This window comes from Amborella trichopoda, chromosome 7 (genome assembly GCF_054954075.1).
Source record: "Amborella trichopoda isolate Santa Cruz 75 chromosome 7, AtrichopodaSantaCruz75HAP2 v2.0, whole genome shotgun sequence".
Taxonomy (NCBI): domain Eukaryota; kingdom Viridiplantae; phylum Streptophyta; class Magnoliopsida; order Amborellales; family Amborellaceae; genus Amborella; species Amborella trichopoda.
Genome location: NC_142342.1, coordinates 8,597,832 through 8,622,175, shown reverse-complemented (window position 1 = coordinate 8,622,175; position 24,344 = coordinate 8,597,832). Strand labels below are relative to the sequence as shown.

Genomic DNA, 24,344 nt, shown 5'->3' with positions numbered 1-24,344 from the left:
TGCGAACACCGACAAGTGATGATCAGAGGTAACGACATTGGTAGTTTGGTTCACACCATTATCACAATCAGGTTTTGATTGATTGAGAGTGTTGTCAATCGACTAACATTGGAAGGTGTAAACTGAACAATAGATTTGCCATCGTTACCCATAACGACGGTGCCCCTCTCAATGATAGTGCTGCTAGTAATGACAACTTCTGATTGGACCACGCCTAATAACGGATATCGAGAAGGCCAGATGGTGACGGGAGAAGGTCATGATTACCTCAACAAATATTGCAAATGGTGCCACAGTAGTACCACTAGCATTTAGCCCAATTTTCTCACTAAACACGCACCTAGTGAAGCCAACGATGGTTCTACTATTGTTTTGCATCTTACATGCCACCGCCCAAAAGCACGTCTGCCGTAAAATCAAGGGTCACGTGTTATACATCCCGTCCAACAAGACTGCCAATGTCGTTAAAGCGGTTAGTAGTAATGAAATAGACTGATGGTCCAGATTTGATCTCAGGTTTCACAAGCAATTAGATGGAACACTTGCCGATAAATAGGGACTCGAACCCCCACATTTAAATGATCAAATTCATAACTTTACACTTAGATTCTGTCGCAATGAAACCAGACTCTATCAAACCCCACGCTGAGCCTAGATTGAGATCTATTTCCAAGACTTGAACATCTATTTTTTCTCATGTCCATAAATCTTGAGGTTGATATGATCGAATTAAAGGTTTTTCAACATCGAAACCACCTTTTCTTGTAAATTTTTAAGGTGTGCCTTAATTTGATTGTTTAGGGCCTAGCCCTTGTATAAACTTTTTCTTTTTATTATATTATATACTAATAAGGGTTTTCAATCGCCTGGATATTATACCGATTTGGATCATCGACCACAATAGGATGACTCCTAAAATCGATAAAAAAAAAAGCTCATTAAGAAAGAAAAAAAAAAAAAGTGTAAGTTAGTGGGGATTTGGGCCTCTATCCTTTGATTAGAATGGAGTTAGAGACTTCATTATAGGGCTCGTTGGTACTACTGCTAAGGCCCTAGCCCATTCTTAAAAAAAAAAAAAAAAAAGACTCATTAAATACAATATTAAATAATTACAGGGAGAACGTATCCATAAGACCAATCGCCTATACCCCAATCCAAATCATCAGGTGTCAAACCCTAAGCTATTTGGCTTACTAAAGAAAAAATGCTATCGGTTCGAGGATTCTAACTTGGGACTGCATGAGCTCGACCTTAAAACTCTGCCCTACTAAAGAAAAAAACTTTAAAAAAGAAAAAAACAAATTCGGTCTCAAGATGCCATCCTCATATTGAGGGGCAATTTTAGAAAAAGGAAAAAATCCCATGTTGACCGACCTTTTTTGGTAATTTGGGGCTATATATGGAGGTATTTTGTATTTTCCCTAGTTTTTTTAGGGGCTACATGTAAATTACTCCTTTCATTAAAGTACAATCCAGTCATTAGACTATAATAGTCCATGCAATATCGATTCTTTTAGTAGTAAGAACTTCTTGTTTGCCTGGGTTGCAATATTTTCTCTTATTCATCGGACCGGACCAAAGTACAAGCTGGAGTAGCAACTATTAAGATTTCACAAGATTTTCTAGCCATGTTTCCTCACGTTCATATCGTGGAGTGGCGACAAGCATTAGAGGAGATTTTCTATGAATAGTAATCCCAGAGGATTCAGCCATGTCCAGACCTTGGCACCCAGAGGGAAGCTTCCAGTCGAACCAGTGCAGGAGATTCGCTACCACAAGTTCCATAGTATGCATGGCAAAAGAATATCCGGGGCATTCCCTTTGTCCGGCCCCGAATGGTATGAACTCGAAATCATGCTCTTTGAAATCAATGTCATTCTTCACAAACCTCTCAGGGAAGAACTCATCAGCTCTGTCCCATGAATCATTGTCCCTACCAATGGCCCAAGCATTTATGTAGACTCTAGTCTTAGCAGGGATATCGAATCCATCGATCCTAGTATTCTCCTGTAGTTCGCGTGGTACCAAAAGGGGGATTGGAGGATGAAGCCGAAGGGCCTCCTTGATTGCAGACTGAAGGTTTTCTAAATCATGAAGATCCTCTTCTTCAACAAATGCCTTCCCTTTTCCTCCCACCACTCGTTCCAGTTCTTCTTGCACTCTCCTCATCGCAACCGGGTTCCTGATGAGCTCAGACATCAGCCATTCTAGAGCGGTTGCAGTTGTATCTGTTCCTGCGGTAAGCATATCCTGCAGGGTGCACAAACCCATGTCAGTTAGTGATTAGGACGATATTTAACAGTGATAAGATCATATAAGCTTGTGTCCGAGCCACACCAGGATAAGAGCTTTGATGTTTTCCATGCTCAGAGGGACGCCATGGCCAGGATCTTTTTTGAGCTGCAACAAAATGTCCACAAAATCGGATTGCTGCTCGGCTGTCGGCTCGGGAACCGACTTGCCTAGGTGCTCTCTGATCACTTCATTGAGGAAGCCATTAAGGTCTTTGAAGTTTTTGTTCAGCCGGGCTCTGATCCCGGTGACGATGTCCACCCACCCCATTGAGGGAAAGAAGTCACCGGCACAGAAGACTCCCAACAACGCTGTAAATTCGCCTACAATCTTGCGAAAATTGTAGTTTCTTTGCTGTCCTCCTTCAGAGCTGTAACTCTTGCCTACTGTAACCCTGCATATTATGCTGTTAGTGAGGGTATAGAATAACTCACTCAGATCCACAGGGCCACCACCACAAGAGCAGGAGATGGCTCTAACCATGCTAGCCACCTCTTCTTCCCTTATCGGCTTAAACGACTGCACCTTCTTTATGCTGAGTAAATGTAGCACGCAGATCTTTCTTGCTTCTGTCCAGTAATCACCATATGGCGCAAAAACCACATCGGTCCTTCCATAGGATAGGCGATTAGCGGCCACAAGGGCCGGCCGACTCGCAAACGCCAAGTCTTGGGTTTTCAACACCTCCTTCGCCATTTTAGCAGAGGAAATCACTAGGGAGGGAACATGGCCTAACTGTAAGAGCATGAGTGGGCCATGTTTCCGCGACAAACTTGCTAAGGATCGATGGGGTAACGACCCTAACTGGTGCATGTTTCCGATGATCGGAAGCCTGCGAGGGCCTGGAGGGAGGTTTAGGCTTGCAGTCTCTTTGGTGCTCCTGTTCCTCAACAGGAGCAACAAGATCACTATCAATATAACAATGGCCAAGCAGGCCTGGATCCATGGCCAAAGGGCATCCATATTTTGCTTGGCTCTTGCTGGTGTTGAGTTTGGAGTTCCCAGCTGAACGATATGGAGAGAAGCAGGCCTTTATAAACAAAATAGTGAGCGAAAAATCACAAAACCCCCTGTAGTCAGCTTTCTTTACAAATTCCCCCCAAGCAAAGTTCTGTGGAAACTTTTACCTTAAAACCAGGTTTTGTAGCAAAGAACGCAAAGTAAAAAAGTCATAGTTTGAAAAATAAAAATACCTTTGTCCATACATAAAGACGCCACGTTCCTATAGAAGCTCAATCACTAAAGATGATCCAGCACATATTACTATCGAACCATAACCCATATCACATTAGCTATCGAACCGCATGCAACTTATGCCAGACCGAAACATCATAGCACCGGACCGACATAATATACTACCAGACCGCTTTAGGATTTGCCGCATCATAGGCCCTGCAAGAAATACTACCGGGCCATATAACAAATATGTTGGACCATATGGAACATAATGTCAAATCTTGTGGCAAATAGGCCCGACTGTATGGCCCATGTTACCATACCGTATTTACAAGTGCTGGACCGACGACATTCAGCAATCAAGGGGAGAGCAGTTTAATTCAAAACACTATGACTTTTTAACTTGGGTATATTTGCTATAAAAATTTGTTTTAGAATAAAACATGCTATAAAAAAAATTGGTTGAGATAAAAAGTGCAATTTGGGGTTATCAAAATTTTCCATATAATGAACTAAGGGCAGGGTTTATATAGACACAGAAGCAATAAATAATCCACAGGGCAGGGGTTTATATGACAGCGATACAAGGTAAGCTAAATTAGTGAGGATAAGAACGGGAAGCCTAACTTTAGAAGCTAATTTTGAATTGAAAGGTGAACGTTATCTGTTGAAAGGGAACAAGTGCAGCGAACCCACAGCTCATGTAACACTCTCTCTCTCTCTCTTACACATGACCTTTGTTTAGTCTAGGGGCGGTCCGAGGATTCCAACCTTTGACAGCCGCAGCATTGCCCCTAAAATTCAGGGCAGTGCCCTCCTCAAGAAATATAAAAAAAATAAAAATAAAATGCAGTCCAAAGCTGATAACCTAGGATCGAGAGGCAAATTTGAAAAAAAAAAAATGCCGTGAGTTGACAGACCTTGTTGGTCGTTCTCAAGTATTCAGGGAGCAAACTATATTTTAGTATTTATTTTAGAGGCCATACATAAATCGCTCATATAACTATGTTATTAGACATCCAACAGTCACATGTTGCATATGTGTGTGAGAGAGGCATGCGTGAACCTCTATTCTTATTCGGGAAATTTATCAAAATGCTTTTAAGGGATGGGCTATTTACCCATGTCAATTTGTTACAACACAAAACAGTATGTATTTATCAGAGGTAAATTGTTAAAGGATGTGATTTCTATAATGTTGCAGCCTTAAACAATCCAATTAACGTGCACCTCCAAATTTTATCATAATATGTATTTTTGGTATTTAAAATCCTTAGGATTATCTGAAAATCTATTTTCATATCTAATTATAAAACTTTAACGACTAAAAATGGTTAAAATGAAGTAAATTTATAAACATATGAAAATCTTGAAAAAGGGCGGTCTACATAATGTGTCGCGAAAAACACTATTTTTGGGACTCAAAATCTTTTTTTTTTTTTCAAATTCATACATTTCGATGTTGAGATGATCAAATAGAGGATTTTTTAAATTAAAGTAACTTTTTTCTGATGCATTTTGGAGATGCAGAGGTAATTCTATATTTTAAGGTTGCAACTTTATATAAACTTTTTTCCAATGCTAAATTGTTCGTCTCCAATAGATATCTTGATAAATTTCGTTATTACTTTTGCCAGTCGTTGGGTACGGCTATTATGTGCTTACTACGGTCATTTATCCCTTCACCATTTGGGTTGCCTCATGGACCAGGCGAGGGCATATTGGCTGGGACAAGTCTGGAGTTAAGACCACCCACAGGCCTAGCCATGCCCGAATTAGGCCAGGCCAGGCATATGCTAGGCTCAATCAAGTTTCTCGTCCAGCTAATGCTTGCCGAGGCCAGCCTGAAAATTTATACAAAGTAAATATTTATGCAAAATGCATAGGACATGGTTTTTATGAGTCTATGTAGAAATGAGTCTTGTAATATCTAACATGGAGATCATGAATATAAAAACATAAATAAATTTAAATAAATAAAAATAATGATTTTATGAAAAAAACATTTGGACCGCTAGTTTCAATTGTTTTAAAATGGACCACCTATTTGCATCTATCTCCAAGATTGATGCTTTATACTTTTAGAGCCTACCCTACCCTTACGCCCTAGGGGCAAAACCGCATGAAACAATTTTCCAAATGCATATGCATGTATATCATACTACTTAGAGCCTACCCTACCCTTACGCCCTAGGGGCAAAAGAGTTGTTTGGGAGGACATTCTTATTTAAAATTTTGGGATATGTTTAAGAACCACCCCATAATTTTCTAAAAATCAAAAGGTGAGTGGGCTCCTAAACACGTAGATCTTGCCCTTTAAAAATTAGATGGTCCCTGTTCGATCTTTGGAGGTTTAAATTTTTTCAAGGTTTAATTTTTTTCAAGCACATCAAGATTGTAAATTTTATACTCTGATTTATTTATTTAAACTTTCAATTTTAGGTTAGGGCGTAGGTTAAAGATCAGATTACATCTCCAAACCTTTGGGGTCCTTAAGATACTCTTAAGCTACGATGTTTACACACAAACATGCCCTAGCCCATGAGGATCCTTTTTTTTTGTACGGATCATTCGATATTTGTAATTCGCCAAATTACCTGAGATTTAAATATCCAAACATGTTTTAAATATTTTGACTTACAATAAGGTCTCGATCCTAGATAATAATTTCTTTTGAATGGCTAGTGCTAAATGTTTGGAAATTGAAATCATAGAAAAAGTTCTGTGGTCTCTACTAATGGGTTTGATAAAAGCATATTTCGGTGTCTACAGAGAAAGGGACAACATACGGTTCATCTATCAGTCAACAACTGATTTTATTTAGTATAGAACCAAGAAATTTTTTATAAGAGATTATTAACCAAACCCAAATAATTGCGATACGGTTTGGATAATAATGATGATGACATCTAATGCCCATAATGGATGAAGTTGATGGTCCAAATTTCTACTCAACCCATTTGTCCATGTTGGGAAGAAATGCTAGTAGCCGTATATTATTTGGACAAAATTTAAAAATGATAGAGATGTTATTATTATCATCATCCAAACTTTATTCCAACTATTTGGGATAAAACCGATAAGAGATTATAAGTAAAAAAATTCTCCTACTAAATATGAAAGGGTGTGAATGTGTGTCTGAGAGAGAGAGAGAAAGAAAGACCTGTCAAGTAAGAAATTTTCTTCTCAAATTTTCTTTTCAAATTTGCTTCGGAGTCTTCTTTAGTTTGATGAAAAATACAAAGCAATTCGGTGCTTTGACCAATTCGGAGAAAAACTTCGGACCTTTTTTTAATTAATATAAATAAAATAAATAATATATATACAAATAATAAAAAGTTAAAATTAAAAATTTTAAAAAATTTTAAAAAACTTATGTTTCTTTCCTTAGGTTGAAGAGGCCAAAGCTTCGGCCAAATCATTCCAAAGTGAACCTGAATCTAACTGAAGTGGCCCAAATATGAGCGAAACGGCAGCACGAGGCTTTGTTACACTTGCGATCTAGGCAATTTAAAAAATGGAAAGAAAGAGAGAGAGTCGTGGCAACCTATGCAAAGTTCTAGAAAGTTTGATATCTCGAAACAAAAAGTTAAGGAAGTTCAGGAACTCTATAAGCCAAATATTTTGATATCTCGAAACAAAAAGTACTGGTTCGACAACCTTTGCAAAGTTCTAGAAAGTTTAGGACCTTGAATTTTAGAAACCTAGAGATCTAGAAATTAATCATTTTCAATTGATTAATTGGATTTTTTAATGGGTGAGAGGTGAGGTTTGTTTAACGAATGAGAATTCAAAATCATAGGCCCATTCATGGCAGGTCTAACAAATTCGACATACATCATATTTAGCTAAAATTTAGGTACCCACACCGCTCATCCTCATGGGCCTATAAAATTAATATAAACATATTTAAAAAGAATGGTCTGAATGTTGGGTTTATATGACTATTAAAAGCCTTATGAGTGGTTATAATAAAACATTTGATATAGTGGAACATAAACTCAGTCGGAGATATTATGTAAACAGTGTTTGCAGATACCGATTTGTGCTTGATGGTCTAGCCCAATCGGTTGAAAAAAACCCATTTTACCTGGGTATAAACTATAAACCGATAAGAGTTCTAATGAGTCATCCTTTATGAGGTCGGAGTATTCCCAAATGAGTGAGCCGAGGGATTGTATGACCCTTGTGTGTGATGGTGGCCTGCAGAGACGGGGGCCAAAGCCTCATCTTTGTACCATCACATGACATGCATATTGATAGATCGTTTCGAGAAAGCAAACAACCTTTTAGGGTGAAGCGTATGCATGTGCGAGAGATACCCATATGCATCTTAGGTGCTGTGGTCACATCAAGTCTAAGTGACATTTACTCATCTCAAAGGGAGGATCTGAAATCCATATACTAGGATTGTGACCACTTGGCTTATCGGCCAGACTTTAGTGACCCGCCAATGAGCTCCTACTTGGACTATGGATCATGGGAAACACTGAGTCGGTCTGATCAAACAAATGTGGTATGTAGTCTACAGTTCAATATGGAGTGTCACATGATTTGTTGATTCAATTCCTAATATGAATGAAAGATGCAGGGAGTGGTATGAAAATATCTTCATGGAAACAAGTTCGATATTTATAGTACACCATTATCAAGACAATGATACAGAAATAGCTCCAAATTCCAAATAAAAAAGGTTATTTCTTACTAAGAATGGGGACTAGATCCTTTAAAACCAAAGGTCACCAATACTAAAGGATTTTAAATCAAATCCTATCACTACTTCGAATATATAAAGCTTGGGATGAAGTTTTTGGATACAAGAATACAAAAAATTTACATAGCTGGTATATTCAGTTTAAATTAACTAAACCAAATGAATTTCGTAATTGGTTTAAAAAGTGGTTCCTTATATGGGGAACATCAAGCAAAATCCTATCTACAAATCTACAAATTTCACAGAGAAAATTCTCTTATTACAATAGTCAAAGTCTTAAAAGAGACTATCATATATATTTTATGACCTTATATCAGGTCCTGTGAATTTTAAAATGGAATTATCAAATATCAGAAGATCCCATGGATAGGTGGGATTATATTCCCGAATTAAGGAAACATATATGCATCAAATGGTGGGACAGTTATAAAAATGAATCCCTCAGTCCAGACAAAATAAAAATGAAACTTATACCTTCAGTTTCATTTCAAAAAGGAAAAATGGAGATAGCAGAATATGTTGCAATTTTACAGCAACGAAACCCTAAGCTATCTAAAGAAGAGCTTAAAATGAAGCTTTGGAGTGCCATAGAAGATAATATGTCTACCTCCACTCAAAGTGATGAACAAGAAGACTACAGTCCAATGAACGGCGATGACTGTGCAGGTATTGAATTTTCACAGAGGGGCCTGGACGACTCCACCCATATCCAGGACATGTGTCTTGTCACCGACAGACATAATACACTTTTACTGTAGCCACTCACGTTTTTCTGTAGCCACTCACCGACAGAAACTACTTTTATTGTAGCCACTATAAAAAGCCGACTAAAGTGGATAAGCATCTTGGAAAGATTGTCGGTGCGAATTTCAAAAGATTTCAAATCCGCTTAACTCCTCTAGATATAAGAAGAAGAAGCTGCGTTGTTGAAGATCATATTTTGGCGTCCTTCTCTTTCCTCTCTCTCAGTTTATGAGTTTGTTTGTTAGTCTATAAATATGTGAAGAATTGTTGAGTGCTTAAGATAATGTGTGATTCCTCTTGGAGTACAAGCAGTTAAAGTCTTGTTGTTGCTTTTCTCGTCGAGCCTCTATATTTAAAGGCTTGTTGTTGCTTTTCTCGTCGAGCCTCTATATGTAAGTTTTTCATTGTGCTCATATTAGTGGTTTAAAAAACGGATCGATGGCCTAGATCGGGCACCCCAAAAACCCATCTGGATAGGTGAATCGACGATCCGGATTGGGAATCGGCCGAATCGGTTGGATTAAACTTTAAAAAAATCTAAAAAAGTTATTAAAATTCATTATAAATGTTTTTTTTAGAAATCGAATAAGAAATCGGGGTACTACATTATTAATTTTCATTTTTTCATCAATATGTGAATATTGAGATGTTTTTTCTCTGTATGAACTTATTTTGACTATTAAATTTATATCACACAAAAGAAAAATCATAGAATTATCATGGATGAAATATATAATCATAGATGGACTATAATAAAGAATGGTTTTAATTGATAAAAAGTGGCTACCAAAATCTCGAATTGGTGGAGAACATTATATACTGAAATTGAACTTGTTGGTTTACATTTTATAATTATTTTATTATACAAATAATAACAAATCCAACCTCTTATTTTTTTACAATAAATATTTATTGTATTACCTTTGATCTTTTTTTTTTGACAAAAACTTTTTATTTCTTATGACAATAACTTTTTATTTATTTTTTTACAAGAAATGCTAGTCGTATTACTTTTTTTTCTTTTTTTTAACAAGAACCTTTTTTTTTTTTTTTTTTACAAGGAATACTTGCTGTATAACCTTTTTTTTTTTTTTTTTACAAGAACCTTATATTTTTTTACAATAAACTTTTATTTTTTGACAAGAAAAAGAAATTTTGTTGTATTTCTTTTTCTTTTTTTTTTACAAGAACCTTAAATTTTTTTTACAATAAACTTTTATTTTTTTTGTAAAAAAAAATTATTTTGTAAAAAGGAAAAAATGAATTTGTTTGTGAAGGAATGATTGCCCTTTATCCCACGACGTCCAGCGCCCAAAGCAATGCTCTAACCACCACGTCAAATGTTAAGTTGTGATACAAAGAGGTCACTCAATAATTATATCATATTTCTTTCTGAGCTATTACCTTGGCGCAATTGTCCCACATCGAACCCACAGAACAAATTTGGTAAGGTTAAATAGTCTTCTGCTACCAAAGGTAGTTGAGCGCGAAACACACGTAACAGTGTGGGTTTGTGATGGAGCACGTGTTTTTACCAATGGGTGCTCATTGTAGCTCGAAAATTTATAAAAATGCCCCTTGTGACTCATGAAGTCATGCGCGTGCACAGAACCGGGTGAGTCATAGTGTCATCCAGCAATTCAATGTACAGAATCGCCTGTTCTTCTTTAGAATCGGGCGATTCCTGGTTTTACAAAAGAATCGACACGGGATGATCGATTCCCGGTTTGAATCGGCCAATTCCATGCCGACTCGACAATTTTAAACCACTGGCTTATACATTTAAAAGCTTGTTCATGTTTTATGATAGCTTCTAGTCTCATATTTCTCATATATGTTTTCTTCATAGAAGAAATCACAAAGAAATTTGCTGAGCATATGATATATATATACCGGGTGAGTCATGGCGTCATCCAGCGATTCAATATACAGAATTGTCGGTTCTTCTCTAAAATCGGGCGATTCCCGGTTTTACAAAAGAATCGATACGGGATGACCGATTCCCGAATCGAATCGGTCGATTCCGTGCCGACTCGACAATTTTAAACCACTGGCTTATACATTTAAAAGCTTGTTCATGTTTTATGATAGCTTCTAGTCTCATATTTCTCATATATGTTTTCTTCATAGAAGAAATCACAAAGAAATCTGCTGAGCATATGATATATATATATATATATATATATATATATATATATATATATATATATATATATATATATATATATATATAATTCCCTGCTAATCTTTCTTCTATTGGTATCAGAGCATAGTTACTTGATTGTCATTAGGAAGTCTTTTCTAATTTTGCTTGAGAATAAAATATATGGCAGCTCGTACCTTTATCTCTGAGATTAAGAACATTCTCTTATGCACCGTGACTGACTCGCATACTTTTGAATATGAGTCAATTTATATTGCAAGAGAAATCTTTGATAGACTTGAGAGAGAAAGAGTATGATGATCTCTCTCTCATAAAGCCAGTCATGGCTATGAAAAAATATAATGAATTAAAGATAACAGAGGGTACTAAGTTCGTGCACTAGTCAAATAGATGGAAGACACCGGCATGAAACCGACTGAACCCATACAAGTGATTCATCTCATGAATTCACTTCCTAACTCATGGGAGACTTTTGTGTCATCACTTTCGTCCAAAAAGAAAGCACCGAAGCTGGAACAATCAGAGAAGAATAAACCAGGAGGAACCCAAGGCAAGCACTGACAATAACTGTAAGGGAGGCCATACACATGGTAAAGCATGTGTTGTTGTAATAAGCCCGGTTGAGGTCGATCTCGCGTCATCGGATGGTGGTGACTCGGTGTGGGGTGTAATAAGCCTTGTTGAAGTAATCTCCGCTACTCTTCACTTTTATTTATTGCAATCTTATTTTTATATTCTCAAGCATAGTGCATAGTTATTTCAATGACATCAAGTTTCAAGATCTTGGTTTCATTGTTATGTTGATTTTATTTAAAACATGTGTTATTGTAAAAAGACCACTTGTAAGTGATCTTTTGCCAAAACAAGAGGGATGAAAAATACATATATATTATTCCCCGGTAAAATATCACACTGGTCTGTCTTTCACTGAATACCCCCTTAATCTTTGAGGAGTATCTTGGTCATTTTATTTTGTTTAAATTATAATTTATATATATATATTTTTTAACAGATGCTCCGAAAGAAGCATGCACAGTCCAAACTTCATCAGGATTTGATATTGAAAAAAAAAAAAAGAACGATGAATACATGAGGTGTGTGTGGGGGGGCATTGGTTATGGTTTGAAGTGGAATCCCAGGTAGCATTATACCAACATATTTGGGGTCAAAGGATGGGTCGTGAAACATAGCCCTCATCGAGAGTAAAAAGAAATTTCGCTCGTCTATCTCTTCTCTGTCCTTGGGTTATTTTGTGGGTGGGTTGTTCGTTTTATTGGATTTTGTTTCCTATTTATCCGAGCAGATAAACAAAGAATTCATCTCGAGACCATAATAATGCTAATCTTTTTTATTATGGGTGTTGTTTGTATGAGGTTGCATTTCTAAATACAGTAAGGCGTTCATCAAAATCGATGTAATTTCGGTGTCGGGAATTCTTACGACGGATCGAGAGTCTACTTTCACCTCTAATTATAAATCTTTAAACTCCAAAAATAGTTCAAATCAAGTACATTTATAAACATATGAAAAACTAGAAAATAAACAATCCACATAATTTATTGCAAGATGCACTATTTTTTTATCCCGAAATCTTTTTGTTTTACATCTATATATCTCTATGCCGAGATGATCAGTTAGAAGATTTTTCAACATCAAAACAATATTTTCCAATAGATTTTGAGGTGCATCTTAATTTATAATTTAAGGCTGCAACCTTATAATTTTTTTCCTTTTATTATATTATCCTAACAAGGGTTTTTTTCTATAAAGCTTTCTATATGCCTTTAGGTGTACGGAATTTGTATATTCTAGCCTTTTCTTAGTCGTTTGATTTGAATGGAAGGTTGAGATAGCTTCAATCACAATGCCACACTCCCAATACCATTTATTTTAAATTTTTTCTATAAATCATATTTACACCATATTTGGGGCATCACACTAACGCAATTAGTTTCTATTTTATATTCTATTATTTCTTAGGAAAAAAAAATGAGCGTTGTGATTATTTTAGATTTCTAGTTTTCTTTAAGGTTATTTTTATCTTTTTTGTTTGTAGAGATTTGAGGGGTAGAATTGAAATTTTATTTTTTAATAGGTGTAAGGGTTCATTAGGAGACAAGTTACGTCTTAGGGATTTTTTTATATATAAATAACTATTAAATTAAAAAAAAAGTAAATAGCAAATAGCTTAGTTTAGATCTTGTAAAGAGATCTTTTTGGAGTGGATTCCCTTACAATCCATGAGAGCCTATAATCTCTCTCATTTCTCTATTTTTATCTTTAGTTTGTAATTTATTTATTTATTTTCCGTCTTCTAAGCATCAAATTGGTATCTGATCAAAGATGATCCAACCGTCACAATGTCACCAAAATTTGCTCATGCGGTCGATGAGTTAATACCACACATTATGAAATATATAAAGAAAACCATTGTATCTGAAAATTGTAATAAATAAGAGGTTGGGAAGATTGGAGGAAATCATTCTTCGTGAAGAAGGTGCTCACAACCGTGAAGATCTGACACCAATTTCTACCATGAAGACGAATCAAGTCCCGGGATCGACTCGGGGTGCCAAACCCAAATATAATGAGCAAATTGTGATGCATGAACCACAATCTGAGGAACATCCACATGATCTTCGTATCAAGGTCGATCTTCCCGATTTACACAAAGAAATCAGAAAATAAGTTAAAGTTTACATCCTAAAGTTCCACTATAAGTTGTCCATAGAGTGTTTGATCAAATATTTTTGAAGAAAACAAAGTGCTCAGGCATGTGATGGGATTTCATCACAAACAATCGGAAAGGCCTATGGAAGAGGTGATGTGCACAACAAACTCGAATTCAAGCTTCTTTCAACCCCCGGAGAATGATTAGATTTTTTTTAGGAGATGAAAAATTAGGGTTTGATATTCTTCAAGATTTCTACTTTTCTTTATTTTCGTTTTTTAGTCATAGAGATTTGAGGGGTAGAATTGAAAGTTCATTGCTTAAAAAGATGAAGAGTTAGGAATTGAATGGGGTTTCGTAGGTTTTTTTTTTTTTCTATGAATATGTAGCTATTAAATAAGAAGAAATAGTAAAGAGAAAAGAGTTTATTTTGGAATTTTTTGGGCTGGAATCCCTTACAGGTTCGAAACAAGGAATAATCTCTCATCCTTTTATTTTTATTTTTTAATTTATATATTTCTTTGCCATCTTCCTTCTATCTTCGTTTTGCAGAAAAGTTATCTAGAAATAATAATAATAATAAAATTGTGAAAAGAAAAAAAACCAATTTGGACATGGACAATATTTGAAAGGACATTTTAGATCCCAAAAAATGGGGCCTCTACCGATCCACATGGTATGAATTTTGTATGAAAACGCAAATATTTAGTGGACCTTTGGCCAATTTTTTATTTTGGGGCTCATCCATTTTTCCATAGAAGTGCCTTGATCGATATTTTTGGATAGCTTGGATTATTTGGTATTTGGCAGCAAAAAAAAATAAAAGGGCGTCTATCACGGTCATTTTGCACGAGGAAGAAAAGACCTCCGTTTAAAGGATTAAATTAAAAGAAACCAATCCTTTAAGATAAATAATAACACTCGAACCCTGTGTTAGAGCCTTAGGTATTCAAGAATTTAAGATAAAATACCAACACTCGAACCCTGCCGACACTCGAACCTTATTCCTATTGTGTTGGAGCCTTAGGGATTCAAGAATTTAAGATAAAATACCAACACTCGAACCCTATTCCCATTGTGTGGGAACCCAAGGGATTCAAAAATTTAAGATAAATATCAACACTCAAACGCTATTTTCATTGTGTGGGAGCCTTAGGGATTCAAGAATTTACGATAAATACCAACACTCAAACCCTATTCCTATTGTGTGGGAGCCTAGGAGTGTGGGTTAAGATATTTTTGTGTGAAGTTCCTTTAAAGGTCTAAGTTTGATCTTGTTGGGCTTGGGATGGGGGTTGGTATGTTGTACAGAATTAATAAGAAGTGTTAGGTTTGGTTTATAACGTATGGGTTAACCAAAGGGATTTAACAAGATTTCGGGTATGGAATAGATGTAGAGAAAATGTCCTAACCATGGATAGAGTTTAAAGGAAAGGTCTCCTACCTGAGATTCTCTCCCCAAAACTCAAAAGTGATGTAGTTTCACTCTATGGCCAAAATCTTTTCGTTACAAATGCATGATGGTAAGGCACTTTCATGGACGGACCTTTTGGATTATTGAAGATTGCAATTGGCAAACTAAAACTGAAATTCAGATAAAGAGAAAAACTGATCAAAATATAACACCGTAATATTTCAATTGCCATGCCAAGTCATAACAAATGGAGCATCATCCCACACGTAAGATATGGGGCTTTTGTTATGCGCAGAAGCTCTAAATCCGATGGGTTGACTTTTAGAAAACAAAGTACGAGAAATAAATCATGAAACACATTCTATAAGAGCACAAAGATTTACGCTTTTCACCCATAATGGCAAAATCCAAGGGCACAAACTGAAATCCACTATTATAATGAAAGTTTTATCAAAATGTTTTAAATGTTTTGAGTCTTTTTTAAAAAAGACTCAAAGATTTTTTAGTCTTTTTTGGGATAGCAACCATTACTTATAATACCAGATGGAGACATGAGAGCAATGAAAAACTAACCGTTTTTCTAACTAAAAAGGAAAACAATCGAAAATCTCAATGTGAACCGCCTCGCTACAAAAAAACAAGTCTCTCAATCTTCAAAGTCTACAAGAGGCATCATCACAATGTTTCTCTCCATTAGAAGCTGAACCCTTTCATCTCATGCAGAGGAGGTCATGCCCCCTCTCTCTCTCTCTCTCTCTCTCTCTCTAGAGAAAGCCACACCCTCCCATATAGTGACCCAAATAACACACACAAATTCTCTATATTGTCATCCCATATATAAGATTAAGAATTCACATCAAATAGGAAACTTCCTATAGATGTAACATAAATCTCAAAAGCCAATAGATATATCCAACAGTTCTAATCTTTTTGGATTTCTATCTCCTTTAGAAAACTTACCGATATTAATCTCAATCCCACATAATATGAGATTTCCTAATGTGAGTGATTTTGGATAGTACCAAATCCAATACCCTTTCACTCTCGAGTCGATCAGCATCGATTTTTTTTTTTAAGCTTCCAATCATGGCCTTTTATTCCGGGCTCCATAGCAGACCGGGGCATAACAAAACCTGTAATTTATGGATTTTATTAGGGAGCCCCCCTAACTTGCAATACGAGGGTCGACAGTTTATGCCCTGAATTGAGCTTACTTTGGGGCCCGACTTCCAGTTCCACTATTTCTGGCAATTTTTCAGTGTATTTGATACCGAGATTCAATTTGTACTAGGGAAATTTTGATTTCAAGGCACCTTAGTGGCAGTACCACAAAATATCCATGCAAACATACACTCCCGAATTCAGAGATGCTACCCATCCCCATCCCCATCCCCATCCCACTAAAATCAGCATAGCACCTCAGAATGTCATTCCATAATTTCTCATTTGATTCTATGCCAGTGTTTAAAAAATCGAACCGGACCATTTAACTGGATATCGGCTTGGAAGCGGTTTAATCGCCTAACAGGTAAACCGGCCGATTCAACCACTTTAATCGGGCAAGTCCCAAGCGGTCAAAAAAATGTTGAAAAAAAAAAAGAAGTACAAAAAAAATTTACTAAAATGTGAAAATCATATAAAGAATGATTAAAACAAAACACATTCAAATGAAGTTGCAAATTAATGGAAAAATGGATTTTAACGAGTCGATTTCTGCCTAAGGGTATTTTTAAAATTTTCTTTAGAAGATGGAAAAATATAAAAGTGAGTATTAATGAACAAAACAAATTTTAATCTTTACCATAATGTAAAGATTATTAAAAAAATGCATTACAAATCCAATTCCTTATTTTTGGGAATTTATATACACTTTTTTTTTAATATCATTTTTTAAATACCGGTTGATCAACAAAACCGCCCAAAATCGAAACCGGACAGTTAACAGTTAGATCGCCCAGTTTTGGAAACATTGCTCTACCCCAAAGAAGGTTTCACTCTACAAGATAGTGAGCGGGTATTTAGCTAGAACAATATCAAGAAAACAAAAAACTAGCTAAGCCATCAAGGATGAACATCCAAAACATGGCCTGACCCATCGGCAAGATTAACAAAATTATTATCATTTTGCAATTAGCGTAACAATATCACACTAGCCCAAGATTCACAACCAATGAAATAAAAGAAAAACAATCAGGATGGGGCCAAAGAAAATTTCCCTTTAAAATAGGAAAAATAGGGTACACAACATCATTACAACTTTCATTCCAACAATATGAAAATGGAGTACACAAAGGTATTACACTTTATACACATGTAATTGATTTTCTCATCATACACCTCTCTTTAAATAGAGGTTCTTATAACCATATTTACTAAAATAACTACTCACTTGCAACAATAATTTCTAACCACCTAATAGTTTCATAACTTCTTAGTACACAAATTTACAAATACAACCTCACTACATCACTCAGAATAAAATAACTAAAGATTAATATAATTTCTAAAAAATACACTTTAGCAAATTTAACAATGTTCCTATAATTTAAGTACATCGTGGAGTGGCAACAAGCATTAGAGGAGATTTTCTATGCATAGTAAGCCCAGAGGATTCAGCCATGTCTAGACCTTGGCACCCAGAGGGAAGCTTCCAGTTAAAGCAGTGGAGGAGATTTGCCGCTGCGAGTTCCACAATTTGTAGGGCAAAATGATATCCTGGGCACCCTCTTCGTCCAGCCCCGAATGGAATGAACTCGAAATCGTGTCCTTTGAAATCAATGTCATTGTTCATAAACCTCTCAGGGAAGAACTCATCAACTCTCTCCCATGAATCATGCTGCCTACCTATGGCCCAAGCATTTATGTAGACTCTAGTATTTGCAGGGATATCGTGTCCATTAATCGTAGTCTTCTCCCTTAGTTCGCGTGGTACCAGAAGGGGAGCTGGAGGATATAGCCTAAGGGTCTCCTTGATTGTAGATTGAAGGTATTGTAACTCATGAAGATCCTCTTCTTCAACAAATACCTTGCCTTTTCCTCCCACTACTCGTTGTAATTCTTCTTGAACTGTCCTCATTACGATCGGATTCCTGATGAGCTCAGACATCAACCACTCTAAAGTGGTTGCCGACGTCTCGGTTCCTCCAGAAAACATATCCTGCAGTGTGCACAAACACAGGTTAGTTATTAGGATAAAATCTAACAACGATGGGATTGCATAGGCTTGTGTCTGAGGCTAACCAATATAATAGCTTTGATGTTGTCCATGCTCAGAGGAACATCAAGACTTGGATCCTTTTGGAGCTGCAACAAAATGTCGACAAAGTCGGACTGCTGCTTGGTTGTAGGATCAGGAACCTCCTTGCCTTGGTGCTCTGTGATCACTTCATCAAGGAAACCATCCAAGTCTTTGAAGTTGTTGTTGAGCCGGGCTCTGATCCCGGTGACGATATCCACCCACCCCATAGAGGGAAAGAAGTCACGAGCACAGAAGGCTCCCAACAACTCTGCAAATTCACCTACAATCTTGCGAAAATCGTATTTCCTTTGCTGTCCTTCAGAGTAGTAACTCTTGCCTAGTGCAACCCTGCATATTAGGTTGTTAGCGAGGGTATAAAATGCCTCACTCAGATTCACAGGGCCACCACCAAAAGAGCCAGAGATGGCTCTAACCATGCTAGCAACCTCTTCTTCCCTTACCAGCTTAAACGACTGCACCTTCTTTATGCTGAGTAATTGTAGCACACAGATCTTTCTTACTTGTCTCCAGTAATCACCATATGGTGCAAAAGCCATATCGGTGCTTCCATAACATAGGCGATTAGCAGCGACAAGGAATGGCCGACTTGCAAAAGCCAAGTCTTGTGTTTTCATCACCTCCTTAGCCATTTTGGCAGAGGAAATCACCAGGGTGGGAACACGGCCCAACTGTAAGAACATGAGCGGGCCATGTTTCCACGACAAACTTGCAAAGGATCGATGAGGTAACGATCCTAACTGGTGCAAGTTTCCGATGATTGGAAGCCCAAGAGGGCCTGGAGGGAGGTTGAGCCTTGCGGTCTCTTTGGTGCTCCTATTCCTCAGAAGGAGCCACAAGATCTCTATCAATGTAACAATGGCCAAGCAGGCTTGGATCCATGGCCAAAGGGCACCCATATTTTGCATAGCTCTTGCTGGTGTTGAGCTTGGAGTGTGCCATATATAATAAATAGAGGGTGGAAGTTGCTGCATCTCCCATCACAATCTTATAAAGAAAGTGTGAAACTCCACTACAACTGTGCAAGGTCCAATTATTTCATTTTATGCTAAAAAATTGCCTAGTTGGTGAGTGACATAAGAAAATAAAACAACGAAACCATTGAAACGTTTGTGGGAGAAAAACGAGCCGCACCTGGCTTTGCTAGGGAATTAAGAAAACCTTTTTCTTAAGAGATGACCCGTTGTATCTGGCAATGGTAATGCTTTAACAGTTAGAGGCCTTAAAAAATACCTAGTATGAGGACTAGCTTTGCATGTTTAATAAAACTTGAGGATTCCTTAAACCAATTTGTCCTCAGAAGAGGCATTTCCCATATAAAACTAGGAAAAATTTTGTATAAAGTGTCGATATTATGCGGCAAAAATCCACTTGAAAAGGTTGTTCAGATGTCAAAAAAACCCCACAATTGAATTTTTTGTCTCCAAGATGAATCTTTATTTAAAGAAAAGAATTTCAAATCTTGAAAATAGTAAATCTTGTAACATATTATTTAGAAAGTTCGTTTTCAAATTTTTCAAGCATTTATAGGTCTGATAAATATAGCTTTAAATTTTGCAATTAGGGGTTAAAATAGATTTCTGAGTCATTGTAAGGTTTCCAGCACTGGAAATACGTCTTTTAGCAGGAATAAGAGGATTGCCTTTTGAGTGTTTACGGTTGACACCTTGTATGGACCGCACCAATACAACTATGTTATGTTATGTTCATTGCATGTCTGTATGTTATGGAGAAGATCACAATGTTGGTAGAACAATGTTGGGGGTGGTGAAGACGGCTTAATTTCATTCTTTCTCATCCAACTCATGTTCAAGCCGGTGTCTGCAGCTCGTTGTTGTAGGTTGAGGATGATAGTGTTTATGGGTGTTCGTTTCCGAAGCATGTAGGAGTGGAAATGTTGGAAATGTGGCCTATTAGGCCATTTTTTTCCGAAATTTTATTTTTTAATAATGGTAAAAAATCCATATTGAAGTATATATGAAATCCTATGTGGTTAACATGAGGCAATATTGTGTATTTGGATCCATACTTGGATCTATATTGCTTTAATAGGATGTTACACTGAAGGAAACCCGCAGCGGTGTGTTTGGATTTTTTGTAAGAATTTGTTTTCATGTTATAGATACACAAAATTTATTTAATTTTCAAATATCTTTTATCAAATTACGGAAATGCTTGGATGACATCCTATTATGGGAAGTCATTAGTGGATTAATGACAGGTTTAGCTCATTACATAGGATTAACAGTTTGATGACAACTTATTAATCCTAATTCCTGCACCTAAGGGAATTTAAGCAGGAGTTATCGTTGGATCTCAACTTCTATAGACCATGAATGTGAGAGTTACAAACCAAAATAGTTCTCTATAAAAAGAGATTAACCCCTCAAGAGAAATAGGCAGCATAAAAATGCAACATCTAAGATGAATGAGACTCATCAAAGAGGACTCACAAGGTTGCATGTCACCGTATAGCTTGGTCTATAGGATTTGGTATGGAACCTTAAGTCCCTCATGTGATTTAAAGACAGATTCAAGTAAGTTGTTTATCGATTTTATTTATTTGTCTTTTTCTTATTGGGATTATTGGGATTAATAGGAAATGGATAAAAGGGCATTTGGTAAAAGAGGTAAAAGAATCTAATACACAGTGAGATTTTATATTTAAAATGAAAAAGTTTATAATAGACCATATACTTTTAATACAAGGAGGTCAAAATCATTCTTGTCTATCAACTTTCAAATTGAGCTGTTGTGATTGTATCATTAACTAAACTCAAAGTTCAAAAGGGAACTTCTCGAACTTTGTGTGCATTTTAAGCCATATAATTTGATATCTAACAGATGAGAGCAATTGTAAACTCTTTGTAACAAAGATAAATGTTCTCATAGTATACAATCCCATTTAAAATACATATGATCAATCCCTAGATAAAAGATATGGGGATTTTGAGTTCATGACATTTAGATCTTGCCTGCCCAAATTTGATAGTCCCATGTTCAATCTTTGGATATATACTTTTTTTTAGGCACATAGAGTACATGATTTTCCTTTTCTTTTTTTAGGGGGGGGGAATAAAAAAAAAGGATTGCCCTTTACAATATCACGAAATGTGTTAAAACAATATACATTACGTTGAGAGGTCTATACATTTAAATTTCTATATTAATCAAATACTTTTACGTAAAAAATATCCAAATTGCCCCTATTTGGTATTGGAAAGCCAAAATAGTTTAGGGTACTTTGATAATTTTACTCTCAAAGAGATACTTCTTTCATTCATTTAAAGCTTTTTTTGAAATAAAATTATTGAAGCATTTGTCTTTTCCAACACTGTAATTTGTAATTTTCTAACCCCTTTAATGATATTATAATAAGGAAATTATTATTTTTTTTTTTGTTGCTGAGCAAGTTAAATCCCCAAGATTTTAGGTCCTAAAGATACTCCTAAGTTGAGATTTTTCCAAAATATGTTCCCAAAAGAGCGGGGAATCTTTCCCCTCATGGGCTCAGTACGATTCAATCTTAATGTATGGATCACGTGAAACATGTGAGTCAAAAAAGACAATATTTGAACTTACAATACGCACTTGATCCTAAATAATAATTTTTTTGAATGGCTGGCTCTAGATAATAATGACATGTTTGAAATTTGAAATCATAAATAAATGCTTTAGAAATATTTAGCATATGGCGTTGGTTACAAGTTACAACAAATGATCAAATATTTAGCATAGGGCGTTGGTTACAAGTTACAACAAATGATAAAATAGGTAGGGTTTAGCTATCAATTACCTACTAATGGTAGGGTTTAGCTATCAATTACCTACTAATGGTATTAAGTATCAGAAAAAAAAGGTTGACCACATTAAAAAACTATTTTATGTATAGTAATACCCTAATAAAATCCTATTTTTTATATAAGGAGGTCAAAAAAATGATTGTGACCTTGTCCCAAAAATAAATAGCCTCATAACATAACCATATAAAACCCACATAAATGTATAGACGAGAAATTCTCCAACTAAGTCCAATGGATGGCGCTTGAGAAGGAAGTTGTTGAAAATTCTCGATTCATGTTCGGCTATATAATCATCTTTTTAACATGTGTATCGAGAAGCAAATTCAGAAATTGATGGCCTTATCAAGAAGGGAGTTGAAATGCAGACATTGCAAACGTTGATGTATTAAAAAGTTTGTATTGATCCTTTAATCAATATATAAGTAACATTGTCTTAAAAAAGGTGAAGGAAAGAGAGAGAGAGAGAGAAGCATTTCAGATGAAATTATCTTGGCAAGTGATATTAGTGAGATAGCACGCGTTTCTACATTGTTTTATTAAACATTAAGTTTTGGGCTTTAAAAATTGTCATCATTTAATGCTATTTAAGTGTATATAAGTTGGATAGCATGTATTTTCACATGTGTTTTTGTAGAACATTAAGTATTGGGTTTTAAAAAGTGTTGATCCAAATCGGAATCAGCCAACTCATAGAAGGAATCAGCCTGATTCTCTCTAATTGATATTATTCCCAATGGATGGCTATTTGCAACTATTTTATTTATGGATGCGGTTTGTATAGAGCTGAGGCTCTTGTTGATAGTTATAAAAATCAGATATTGAGTTTTCTATCATTTATATTACTCTAAATAATGTAAAGCAAACCTTCAAATAATGTCGAGAAATGTGGTTTCAATACTGAAAATCTTTATGATAGCGTTAAAATATATTTTCATTTTTAATTATAAATTTAAAGCTTCAAAAATAGTGTAGATCGAGTAGATCTATAAAAACTTGAAAATCTTGAAAATTGACGATCCAAAAATACGTTACAAGATGCACTATTTCTAAAACTTGAAATCTAATTCTTTTCTCATGTCTATGCATCTTGAATGTCCAGATGATCAATTTGAAGATATTTTAGCATCATCAAAATAACCGTTTCTAGTGAAATTTTTGAGGTGGGCTCTAATTTGATTGCTTAGAGTCTCAGCTCTATATTAAGTTTTTCCATTTATTATTTATATTTTTAATTTTCTACTGGAACATCAAATTGTTCAGTGGCCGATTAAACTGGCAAATTTTAGACCATGTGGAACACTTGTTGTGGCCTATTCGAACATCTTTGCGTATTTTCCGCCACATTCAAAGCACTAAACCTTTGGCAATCTCAAAGCGTGGCTTGTTTGAATCGTAAAATCCATGTTATTAGGAATGGGGTTGAAGTCATAGTGGTAGCACCACTCGAGCCTCAGCTTTCAGTTTAGATTTTCATTCCCACTAGAGCATTCGAAAACTAGTAACTATTTCTAAACGGGCCGTAATTCCCACTGATCTACCCAACCACAACAGAACAACCCATGTTATCGAAGAGCGCATGCTTGCCACCATTCGTTATATAGTGTTTTACACTTTATAGTCCTTTCAACTCCACATGCTTCCTACTTTTGAGTGTAGTAAATTGGTTATCTATAACATGAAGCCCATAAATAAATTTGAAAACTTCATGTATGGATCTACTGCAAAAAAATGGTCTGATTTTGTCAAAATCGATCCGTTAGCTAGTTGAACAACTTAAATTAAGTTTTAATTAAATAAAAAATAGTAAAAAGAGTTTAAAAATATGATAATGCAATTAGCTAAAATCGATCAAATATTAATATTCACTAATTTCTGACCAAAACCAGTCCTAACAGGAGTCACCATCCCACCGGTAGTGATCTAACCGGCCTATTCCAGCTCTAACCTGCCGGTTTTGCGAACATTGGGTGTAACTGGCCAGTTCCAAGTTGGATCGGCCAAGTTTGCAAATATTGTTTTACCATTTGCATACAATGGCACACGCAGCTTCCAAAAACATGTCACCTCAACACGGTGGCACACAGTGGCATACTACATGTCACCTCAACCC

General features: G+C 35.9%; 2 protein-coding genes across 2 annotated transcripts; both read right to left on the bottom strand.

Annotated features, from left to right (window-relative positions):
• Window positions 1–1,602: 1,602 nt before the first annotated feature.
• On the bottom strand, window positions 1,603–3,198 carry LOC18444143 (cytochrome P450 71A1). Its single transcript, XM_006854321.2, has 2 exons — window positions 2,338–3,198; window positions 1,603–2,250 (listed from the first exon to the last, which is right to left on the bottom strand). The coding sequence occupies exons 1-2, from the start codon at window positions 3,103–3,105 to the stop codon at window positions 1,603–1,605; spliced, it is 1,416 nt and encodes a 471-aa protein (XP_006854383.2). The 5' UTR covers window positions 3,106–3,198.
• Window positions 3,199–17,410: 14,212 nt separating this feature from the next.
• Window positions 17,411–19,346, bottom strand: LOC18444144 (cytochrome P450 71A1). Its single transcript, XM_006854322.4, has 2 exons — window positions 18,416–19,346; window positions 17,411–18,332 (listed from the first exon to the last, which is right to left on the bottom strand). The coding sequence occupies exons 1-2, from the start codon at window positions 19,337–19,339 to the stop codon at window positions 17,721–17,723; spliced, it is 1,536 nt and encodes a 511-aa protein (XP_006854384.2). The 5' UTR covers window positions 19,340–19,346; the 3' UTR covers window positions 17,411–17,720.
• Window positions 19,347–24,344: the final 4,998 nt, after the last annotated feature.

Bases quoted from the DNA above. Each gene is read 5' to 3' on its own strand.
- LOC18444143 (XM_006854321.2), bottom strand. From the start codon at position 3,105: ATGCACCAGTTAGGGTCGTTACCCCATCGATCCTTAGCAAGTTTGTCG. The intron at 2,251-2,337 runs GTGTGGCTCGGA...TGCACCCTGCAG, and splicing joins ACATCAAAGCTCTTATCCTG to GATATGCTTACCGCAGGAAC.
- LOC18444144 (XM_006854322.4), bottom strand. From the start codon at position 19,339: ATGCAAAATATGGGTGCCCTTTGGCCATGGATCCAAGCCTGCTTGGCC. The intron at 18,333-18,415 runs GTTAGCCTCAGA...TGCACACTGCAG, and splicing joins ACATCAAAGCTATTATATTG to GATATGTTTTCTGGAGGAAC.